A 10,102-nucleotide genomic window follows, 5' to 3' on the forward strand; every position below is an offset into this window, starting at 1 on the left:
CTCGCCTCCCTCTCCCTCCGCGCGGTAGGGCCCATGCCCCTCGACCATGTTCCGTGTGCACTTGGAGCACTTGGAGTGCAGTCATCAACCTCACATCCAGGGCCAGGGAGCTAAGATGCGAGGGAGTTTTGTTGTAAATCTGTCCTTCACCCTTGGGTTTCTTGCCGTCGTTCCTGGGCATCCCAGCTGTGAGCAGGGGCCCGCCCCGCACACAGCGGGTCCCCCAAGGGTGAAAATCTGTCCGCACACGCACCAAGCAAGCATCCTCTCTCTTGCTCAGCTGCTCGCTCTTATGGTTTGCCTCTTGCTCAGCTACTCGCTCGCTCTCGCGAGCGCCTACCTCCTCTGGCTTCAGCTCGACCGCCACCCGCCCGCCAAAATATTTGTCGGCTTCGACGTCTTCTCCGAGCAAGAGTGCTCGGATGCAGTCGCCTTCGCAGAGTCGGCCAACGCCTGGACGCGAACCAGGCACGCGCTTTACCCGACGGACGATTTCAGCGTTTACGATCTGCCGGGCCTCGCTAACCTGTCACGGAGCGTCGAGGAGCGGGTGCTGCCGCTCCTCCGCGCTTCCTTTGGTATCGCCGACGGCGTGGCTCTCGCCGTGTCGGACCTCTTCCTGATCCGCTACTCGAGCTCGAGCGGCGGGCAAGCCGGCCTCAAGTGGCACACGGACGAGACGACGCTGAGCATAAGCGTGGCGCTCAGCTCGCCGGAGAGCTTCAGCGGCGGAGGCGTCGAGTTTGACTTGCTCCCGCAGCCGCTCCGAGCGGACCGCGGCAGCGTCGTGATGCACCCGTCCAAGCTCCTGCACCGCGGCGTCGACGTGACGGCCGGGAAGCGGTACGTCCTCGTCGGCTTTGTCACCGTCGGAGACGACGCGGTCCTGACGTTGGGCAACTCGCCGCCTGGATCTCCGGAGCTCATCAACGGGCTGTGGGCGACGTGTGTTCAGGTCGTGCCGTCGCCCGGCGCGCTCGGCGACGTGCCCGCCACCGCCAGCAACCTGCCTCGCGCGCTGACGGAGGAGCGCTGCCACTCCAAATTCGAGGTTGTGGCGCGGGCGGTGAGGACTAAGCTCGACACCCTCGGCGAGGGCGCGGCCTCGCTCTGGAGCGGCGAGGAGATTGGCGGCGACGCGCAGCAGCTCCTCATCCTCAACGGGTGCCTCCTGCTCGGCAGCGTGCTCTTTCTGCGGGTGGTGTCGTGATACAGGTTGTCGACCGATGCGCGTTGCCTGGGAGATGAGCGGTCGAGTCCGTACGTGCCGCGTCCTGTGCCACCGAGAGATATAGCAGCGCACCTGGCTCTTGGGACATACGCACTTGGTTGGAGTGCATCATTAGCCTCACATCCAGGGCCGGGGAGCTATGAAGCGTGAGGTCTGTGGCGTGCTTTGCCATTCAGGCTCCCCGAACGCCCAGCGGATAATGATGCGGAGGTTTTTCTTTGACAAAAAAAGGCGGCTCAGTATGGTCCGACGGCCTCCTCCTCCCGGGCCGCTTTAGGGTGGAGTTGGCCCAGTTGGGCGTCGCCGTTTGTGAACGGTCTTGGGAGCTGCACGAGCTGCACGAGTCATTGGCTAGTCTCCGTGACTACCGTCGATGGGAGATTCCGCTGCCAGCGCGATCGCGGAGGCTGCGGCGGCGAAGGAAGAGGTCGAAAAATACAAGGGCTATGTGAAGGACATGCGCCGCCGGCTGGCTATGGTGGGCGGGAACGTGCCGCCTAGCTCTCTGGACGTGTACGAAGAAATGCTTCCTCTCGTGGAGAACGACATTTGGCAGACGGGTCAGTCGGGCTGGCTCACCGCTGACCCGGGACAGGGCCTGGCGCCGCCCAAGGAGAACGAGATCTTGCCGTTGTTCCTGCTGAGTCCGGCGGCGGCGGAGTATGCCGCTGACAGCAGCAGATACGAGCTGTTCGACAGCGGCTTCTTCCCTCTGTGGGGGATCTACATGGGCTGCTCGCGCAAGTTTGCCGACCTGGCGTTGATCGAGCTGACCGGCTTTGACAAGGCGGATGTGGTGCCATCTGTGGACGGAGTGCCTCCTGAGCAACAGGCGCTGCCCTTCAGGGCGGTGTGGGAGCCGGGGAACACGCTGGAGAAGGAACGGGCCGAAACGCTCAACACGCCCTACCCCTTTCCAGTCCCTTTCCCTGGCCGCTCGCGCTCGACCATCATCCTCAACTGGCTCGGCTGCCGCTGCTCGTGGCCGATGACACAGTTTATGTGTGAGTGCTCACCCTGCCGCCGGCCTCCCGCCTCACGCCTCACCGGCGCCCCACAATTCATGTGTGAGTGCTCATTTGCGCGGCGCCCCAGCGTTCCGTTCCGCCGCGCCGGCTCACTTAGCGGCTCTGTGCGACGCGGCCCGCAGGGTGGAACTGCATCTCCTGCAACATGCACCAGGTCGCCGTGATGATCTGGATGCCGGTGTCGGTCCTGTTTGAGTGGATCCTGCTGGACGGGCTCTTTGACATCGAGTTCATCAGCAAGGTCCCCGACGGTGGCGGGAAGCTGCACAGCAAGCTGATTCACTGGGAAGACTATCTTCTCAGCAAGCACCCGTCCGCATGCTTAGATCCAGAGCCAGACGGCCTCTTCTCCCGCGCTAGGTTAGGCGGCCCGGAGCGACCCCAATGAGCGTGTGATGGTCGCCTCGCCCCGCAGGGTCGCGCAAAAGGCTGCCACCCTGCTCATCTACTTCATCTTCCCCTTCATTGTGCTCGGCTACATCGCGAGCTCCGGCCTCACCGCTTGGTTCCGAAGCCTCTACCAGGGTCGGATGATGCTCCGCTCGCTCGCTGCGCGGCGAGAAGCGAACAACGAGGTGCGCGCCAGTGCTGCCCCGGACATGGACCGCCCCCCGAGACTGGCGCCCTCTAGATTTGCCCTCTTGTGCCGCAAAGCGTCGCCCCCGCCCGCGCGCAGGCGTACTGCTCGCTCCTCTGGTTCGCCATCTGGGTCGAGGTGCACTCGGTGGTGATCCCAGCCTACATCCCGTTCATCGGCCCCGCCACCTTCGTCTTCCACTACGGCGCCAACCTGGTGCAGCTCGCAAAGTACTATGTCATCCTCGACGTCATCATCAAGTTTCAGCAAATCTCCCTCTGGTTCGTGCACTGGCTCTTCTGCCTCACTCCGGACCAGATCAACGTGACGACCCAGTACTATGCCGGCAAGCGCGCCGTCGACGAGATGGACGCCGCCTTCTACCTCTACATGTGGAGCTTCTGGGTCGTCATGATTGGCAACATGGTCGGATGGGGCTTCGAGCTCGGCTATCTCTGGCAGTGGTCCGTCCCGGCCCTCATCCTCCTCTACGCCTGCTTCCTGCACTCCTTCCCCTACTGCTTCGCCGGCCAGGCGATCTGCCCGCCGCACACGGAGGCCGCGGTCCGCTGCATTATGATCAGCACGACCTTCGTCTTCCTCCTCATCCACATCTCGTGGCGCGCCTGCTTCCTCTTCCCGTGCCTCTGCGCGCCCGAGGTGCCGGGGTGGCTCTTCTTCCCGCCGCACGACCCGCCGCCCAACCCCCTCAAGGGCCAGATCATCGACCTCTACGGCTTCCGAGTCTTCCTCGACAAGCTAGCCAACGGCTTCGCGATGCCGGACGACTGCGTCTGGGAGCCCGTCCGTTAGCTTCCTACCATATTGTGTCGTCTGGGCGCCGGCCGCCGCACCCGCAGCCACCCAGAAGGACTCCGGCTGTAAAAAGAAAGAAAGAAAGAAAACAGACAACCCAAGGGAGGGATGGGAGGGCTGTAGTGAGTAGGTAGGTAGGTAGAAAGGTGAAGAACAGCCAGGCTCGGACTGGACACCAACGCGGTATGGGTTAGTTTTACAAAAGAGAATTTTTTACAAAAGAGAATTTTACAACAAAACTCCCTCGCACAACACTGGGCACAGGACTGGGCACGGGACTGGCTCGCACTGGCACTAACACAGGTACACCACGGGAGCCGCCTAAGCGACTCCTGCGAGGGTGGCGAGGCACTTAGCTCCGTGCACCCGCCCACCCCCGCCACAGGCAAGCTCATTCACAATCTGCTCTGCGATTGCCGTGTGAAGAACGACTGAGATGCGCTGCTTCTGCAGCCCCAGCCAGCTCTTGGTGGTCCAAGTCACCTCATCGAGGTACTGGGCCCGCGTCAGCTTGTTCTGTAGTACGTCCGCCGCCTTCCGGAGGATCTCACGGACCCCCTTTCCGAACCCGCCGAACGATTCGAACAGCAGCAGCTGCACTTCGACGCCCTTGTCTTCCCTGGCGTAGCGATAGTCCCCGCCGTAGGACGGTATGCGGCGGTCGCCGCCCACCACCCTGCCCCCCCTGGTATGCCGTGCCCAGTGTTGTACAAAAGAGAAAGTCAGTAAGTTACGAAGCTCGAGAGGGCGAAACACAATCAGACACCATCGAATGGGGCACCAACGCGGCATGGTACCAGAGGCAAAGCAGTTCGCCAGTGCGACGTGACGACATGCGCTGTGCCCTCTCTCCCGGCACTACTCTCCGCTCTCGCCTCTGGCTCTGCCCGACCGTAGAGGCTGTGCACGAGCGAACACCAGCCGGCTGCGTCGATGGCCTTGGATCCTCCTCCGACGTACCAGGATGCCAAAGAGGAGGCGGGGTCGGCATACGAGAGCAGTTACGAGAGAGCCAAGACGGAGCTCGACGCCGCCAAGACTGAGCTGGAGGCGTTACGCAAAGCTGCTCTCGACATACGGTTTGCTGCCACCTTGACCGACCCGTCGTTGCTGCCATCGACGATGACCACTGCGCCCACCTTCGACGCGGACAAGGTCGCCGAAGAGATGGAGCGCCTGCTGGGCATGGAGCAGGCGCAGTTCTCCTGGCGCCACGCCGTGGCTGATTGGCGGTCTTGGTGCCGGCGGCAACAAGCTGACGGAGAACTACTACGCGGGCCTGTACCAGCTGCGCGTGATGCTGCGCTCGCTGGCGAGCCGCCCCGAGGCTGGCACGTACGCCTACTGCACTCTCGCCTACTGGACGATCCTCACCGAGATCTGGACCGTGATCATCCCGGCCTACCTGCCCTTCCTCTGCCCGATCGATGTACTTTGAGTTCTCGCTCGATAACATCGCCAAGCTGTACGTGCTCTTCGACATCGTCTTCAAGAACATCTCGCAGTATGGGCTCGACTTTGCAATGTTCCTCCTCTGCCTCAAGGCGGACACGCAAGATGCGACGACGGTGATGGTGCTGGGGAAGCGCGCGGCGCTCGAGTGCCGCTCCGCCATGTTCCTCTACCTGTGGACCCTCTGGCTCTTCATGTTCCTGATGGGTGTGATGATGAAGTGGAAGCTCACCTTCCTGTACCTCTGGATCTTACCCACCCTGTGGCTGATCTACTGCGCCTTCTTCCAGGGCTACTCGTACTGCTTCGCCGGCCAGGCGGTCTGCCCGCAGCACACCGGCCCGCTCGTCCGCTGCATCCAGGTCCTCACCACGGGCACGATCCTACTCGGCTTTGTGTGGATGCGCGCCTGCTTCCTCTTCCCGTGCCTCTGCGCGCCAACGGTGCCGGGATGGCTCTTCTTCCCCCCCGACAACCCGCCGCCCAGCCCGCTCAAGGGCGACATCGACTGGGACGCCTTTAGCTACCTGCTGGGCCTCGCGGCGAGGGGCTTCCCACAGCCGGAGGACTGTGTCTGGGAGCCTCCCGCGGGATGACGCCCAATACTTCATTCCATTACAGCACAAGTCTTGACTCTTGTGACTCTCTCTAAATAGTAATAGACGGAGGTCCCCGCAGCGACAGAGGGTTCTCGGGATCATCCGAGAGATCCGAGACACGAGCGAGAGCTCGCGGGGACCCACTGTACTAAGGTCGGTATCCGTGGCCAGCCATTCTCCCCGCGCGCTGGAGCCAGGACAGCAGTCAGCCAGGCTCTCCCGCGACACCGTAGACATGCATCGAGACCATCCTCGCTGTCAGCTCTCCAGCGTCGGCGACGGCTCCGCAAACGGGCCTCGCCGGCCGAGACCCCCCCCCCCCCTCCCACCCCCTCGCCCCTGCACCTCATCCTCGCACAGCGTAGCTGCATTCGCCTTTGCTCACGTCAAGGAAGAGACTGGGCCGCCTCCTCGCAGGAGTCGGCTCACGCGAGGGTCTTGGGCGCGTGGTGGCTCTCGCCGACGTAGCGGATGCCGGGCAGATGCCCGGGGGACGCGCCTTGTGTGCGGGAGGACGGGGCTAGGACGGTCGGGCGCGTGCGGGAGGACGGGGCTAGGACCGCTGGGCCCTTTTGGGGTAAACCCAGGCGGGCCACGGCGTGGCAGGAACCGGGCCAATCGGCGCACGAGTCGATTTCTTCTTTTGCTGCGCGCCGGCGAGGCCGTACGCGGTGGTCGCGGCGCCGAGGACGCACACGGCGGCGATCACGAAGAGGATGCTCAGGAAGGCGTCGTTGAGGTTGGAGCACTGGCCGTTGAGGATGGCGCCTGCCCACGGGCGCCGCGCGAGCCGTCTTTGGCCGCCACTCTCCCCAAAGAGGCGCGCCCCTTTCGGGGGTAGTGGGAAGGGGGGCAGGGGGGGGAGGGGGGGGGCGGGGGGTGTCACCGAAAAGGGTCGTGCCAGTGATCGCCCCCATCTTGCCTACAAGGGGAGGGGCTCGTGTTGTGGAGGGGCGGAGGCGCGTTTTCGGGCCGTGCCTCCGCCCTCTCGGCCGCGCCCATGGCGCTGGACAGGCCGTTGAGCGTCGTGCGCACCTCCTGCGGGTAGGCGACCGACGACATGACGTACGTGGTGACGTTCATCACCCAGAAAGAGCCGTACAGCAGGCCGTACCTAAAAAAGAAATACGTCAGGTAAAAAAGAAATACGTGATGGAAGGAGCCGTACAGCAGGCCGTACAGGGTGATCGCGATGCCGAGCGCCGTCGGCGAGCCCGCGAAGCCCTCGTTCGGCGTCGGGTCCTCCTCTTCGTACACACGGAAGGGGCCCTCGAGGCGCGACGCGTCGAGGCGGCGCAAGTCTCCTGGCTGGAAAGGCGACGAGTCGAAGAGCTGGCGGTGGCCTCCTCCGCTCGCCGCCGCCTTGCAGCCGTCCTGCGGCACGATGAGCCCGTCCCAGAGCACGGCCAGCAGGGCCGCGATGACGGCCGTGATGAGGAAGCCGACCCACTGCAGCGTCACCTGCCGAGAGCAGGGGGCGGGGGCGAGGCTCGCGGGGAGGTGTGGGGCGCTCGGCCTGGCCCCGACCCAGAGCGAGCGTCGCGCCAGGTCGACGCACTGGATGGCCGACATGGTGAGGAGGGTGGCGAGGATACCGACGGTGGAGACGGTCATGTTTGCGAGCGCCTGCTGCTGCACGTTGAGCCCGGTGAGGATGATCGACAGGACGCGCGGCTGGAGGATCGCGAGGCCGTAGTACGGGACGTCAAACAGGAACCAGCCGCCGGCGGTGCCGAGCAGCGTCCGCCACGGGCTGAGCGCGAGGATGCGCGAGAAGACCGACGTCTTCTCCGGCCCAAGCACGGAGGTGGAGAGGCGCCGGTTCATCGCGACCTCGCCCGCCACGGTGTGGCGGCGATGATTGGCGACGGAGGACGCCGCCGCAACGCGCGCGGACTGGGCGGCGGCGTAGGCCATCAGGAAGGGGCCGACCGAGCCGAAGGAGAGCATCACGCGCCACGAGACCGCCCACCTGCCGCCCGCGGGATGAAGGGCTCGCTTGCTACCCACCTGCCGCCCCGGGGCCCGCAGGGTGGGGGGCGAGGTGCGGGCGAGGTGCAGGCTCTGGCGCCGAGGGATGGGCTGGGCTCTACAAGGTCTGGGCCCCGGTGCACCCCGGGTTGTCGCTGTCGTGCGTGTCGGTCGGGTGGAAGGATGCGCCGGCGCCGGGGCCGAGGGAGAGGAGGAGGCCGATGACGTAGACAAAGATGATGCCGGGGTTCTGCCAGAAGAAGGCCCACCCCGCCTTGGTCGCCTTGGCGGTGACATCGGTGTCGTCGTGGCACGACTCGGCCGCCTTTGCGGCGGCGAGGGGGTAGACGCCGCCGCACCCCACCCCAATCAGGAGGCGGCAGGCGATGAGCAGGTACCACGCCTGGGCGGGGCGGCGTCTCTCAGCTCTCGGATCAGGCCACACACAGGCTAAGTCTTGGCCAGAGTCTGGGCCGATCAGCCGCTGCGCCTGCATGTCTTCCTCCTCCTGCTCGAGGGCCAGCAGCACCGCTACGTCCACCGCGCCGCCCTCGGGGGAGCCGTCCGTGTTGGTCATGTAGCCCGGGATGATGGACGACTGGAGGGGCGACGCGGGCAGGATGCCGGAGAAGAGCGCCCCGGTCCCCATCACGAGAAGCGTGAGCACCTGCAACAAGTGGTGTGTGGGTGAAGCCCACCTCTGCCATTCTGAGCGGGCCGTGGGCGGGGATTGGCGGCGCGTGCCATGGACGGGTCGCGCCCGATGACGTCGCCGAGGCAGCCGAAGACGAGCATTCCGATGAAGGTGCCGATGAAGGCGGCCGAGTTCGCCATCTGATTGGCCGCCGGGTAGTTGCCGTACATGGAGTGCATCCAGAGGTAGCACCAGCCGATGACAGTGAAGTTGTACGAAACGAAGAAGCTCGAGACGAAGGGCACGTACGGCCCGAGGACCGACTGGGTGGCCACTGGGTCGGGCTTGGCGATGCTGTGGGGAGCACCCGGGAAGAGAGTGCCGCGGCGCAGCTCCTCAAAGTCGTCCTCTTCGTCGTCCGGCAGCGCCACGCCGAGGCCGTCGAGAGCCGAAGAGACGGTTCTGAGCTGCGTCTTGATCGCTGCGAGCTCCGCCTTGGTCTGGTCAAGCTCGGCCTCGACCTCGGCCGGCGTCCTCTTTGACGGGCGAGGCTCGAGGCCCATTGCCTTGGACAGGACGCGGCCGATGCTAGGAAGCGCGATGTCGGTGGTCTCGGCCATGATCACTGCGAGCTATTACGGTGCGCCACGATCACAACGCCTTCGACAGGGTTGGACTGGCGGAGTCCGTCGGCCTCGGCCGCTTGGCGCTGATATTGAATATTGTCTCAACGGATTCTTTAATTTTTTTTGTACAAACGGAAAAAGTTTGTCTTTTCTTCGCGATGTCCACTCCGCAGCACCGCCTTCGCCCTTCCAGTTTATGTGTCTCTGGGGCGCCCCCTCTGGGAAGAACGTCTCGTCCTCCCTGAGTCTCCCCTCCTGTCGCTCCCTCTACCTACCTCCCTCTCCTGTCTCTGTATTGCGTGTAATTCTTTTGCGGTTTGCGGCATACCGCAGGGGCATCTCGAGGCATATCGGGAGAATGACTCGCGACGACCGCGAGTTTTCCATCGTCGTCTTCGGCGCCACGGGCGACGCGGGCCGCGCGGTGTGCCGGTACCTTGCCACCAAGCAGGGCGCGCGCCCTGTCAAGTGGGCGGTCGCCGGCCGGAGCAAGGCCAAGCTCGAGACACTCGTCAGCTCCCTCGGCGGCTCCTCGGCGCCGTCCGTGCTGCTCGCCGACGCGTGCGACGCCTCGTCGCTGCTGCGCATCGCGGAGCGTGCGACGCTCGTGTTCAGCGCCGTCGGCCCGTACTCCCGCCTCGGCGAGCCGATGGTCAAGGCGTGCCTCGTCGCGCGAACGCACTGGGCCGACATCACGGGCGAGGTGTTCTGGGTGGGCGAGATGGAGGCCAAGCACGGCGAGGCCGCCGCGGCGGCGGGCGTGACGCTCACCTCTCTCTGCGGCTACGACTCGGTCCCGTGCGAGCTCTCCCTCCATGTCGCGCGCAAGGCGCTCAAGCTCGGCGCGAGGCACTCTGAGCTGCTCGACGCCGAGGCCGTGACACAGCTCAACGTGCCCGAGGCGCCGCGACGCCCCGCCTCCCCGCCTCCCTCCTCCCTCCCCTCCCTTTGCACCCGACTGGCGTCGATCGCGGCCTTCCCCTCCGCCGCGCATCCGCCTCGCCGCACCGCGGCCGTGCAAACAGCGAACGCTCTCCCGCGGGTGGCGCATGCCCGCGCGGCGGGGAAGCCCACCCCGCCGTCGTGAGTCCGACCTGTGACCCGCACACGCCTCCCCGTCGGCCGGCTTCGAGCCTCCCCCCCTCCCCGGTGCACTAAGGTAGGCTCC

General features: G+C 65.1%; 5 protein-coding genes across 5 annotated transcripts in view; 4 read left to right on the forward strand and 1 right to left on the reverse strand.

Moving 5' to 3' along the window:
• Window positions 1-292: 292 nt before the first annotated feature.
• EMIHUDRAFT_219356 (hypothetical protein) lies at window positions 293-1,210 on the forward strand (the record flags this gene model as incomplete). The annotated part of the gene is made up of 1 exon (XM_005758809.1): window positions 293-1,210. The coding sequence occupies one exon, from the start codon at window positions 293-295 to the stop codon at window positions 1,208-1,210; it is 918 nt and encodes a 305-aa protein (XP_005758866.1).
• Window positions 1,211-1,488: 278 nt separating this feature from the next.
• Window positions 1,489-3,714, forward strand: EMIHUDRAFT_465902 (hypothetical protein). Its single transcript, XM_005758810.1, has 4 exons — window positions 1,489-2,235; window positions 2,382-2,500; window positions 2,625-2,834; window positions 2,936-3,714. The coding sequence occupies exons 1-4, from the start codon at window positions 1,605-1,607 to the stop codon at window positions 3,647-3,649; spliced, it is 1,674 nt and encodes a 557-aa protein (XP_005758867.1). The 5' UTR covers window positions 1,489-1,604; the 3' UTR covers window positions 3,650-3,714.
• An 871-nt stretch (window positions 3,715-4,585) lies between these two features.
• EMIHUDRAFT_106921 (hypothetical protein) lies at window positions 4,586-5,700 on the forward strand (the record flags this gene model as incomplete). The annotated part of the gene is made up of 3 exons (XM_005758811.1): window positions 4,586-4,731; window positions 4,847-5,039; window positions 5,092-5,700. 3 exons carry the CDS (start codon window positions 4,586-4,588, stop codon window positions 5,698-5,700), a joined length of 948 nt encoding a protein of 315 aa, XP_005758868.1.
• PTA3 (putative inorganic phosphate transporter) lies at window positions 5,695-9,000 on the reverse strand. Its single transcript, XM_005758812.1, has 9 exons — window positions 8,419-9,000; window positions 8,165-8,341; window positions 7,818-8,077; window positions 7,249-7,675; window positions 6,884-7,164; window positions 6,702-6,817; window positions 6,590-6,625; window positions 6,331-6,471; window positions 5,695-6,202 (listed from the first exon to the last, which is right to left on the reverse strand). The coding sequence occupies exons 1-9, from the start codon at window positions 8,926-8,928 to the stop codon at window positions 6,129-6,131; spliced, it is 2,022 nt and encodes a 673-aa protein (XP_005758869.1). The 5' UTR covers window positions 8,929-9,000; the 3' UTR covers window positions 5,695-6,128.
• Window positions 9,001-9,292: 292 nt separating this feature from the next.
• EMIHUDRAFT_219362 (hypothetical protein) overlaps window positions 9,293-10,102 on the forward strand; it is a gene marked incomplete at both ends in the record, with an annotated part of 1,999 nt that continues 1,189 nt past the window's right edge. Inside the window, one exon of the mRNA XM_005758813.1 lies at window positions 9,293-9,826. Coding sequence (XP_005758870.1) covers window positions 9,293-9,826 — 534 coding nt within the window. The remainder of the gene's footprint in view (window positions 9,827-10,102) is intronic.

Source organism: Emiliania huxleyi (genome assembly GCF_000372725.1).
Source record: "Emiliania huxleyi CCMP1516 unplaced genomic scaffold EMIHUscaffold_84, whole genome shotgun sequence".
NCBI classification, from domain to species: Eukaryota; Haptophyta; order Isochrysidales; family Noelaerhabdaceae; genus Emiliania; species Emiliania huxleyi.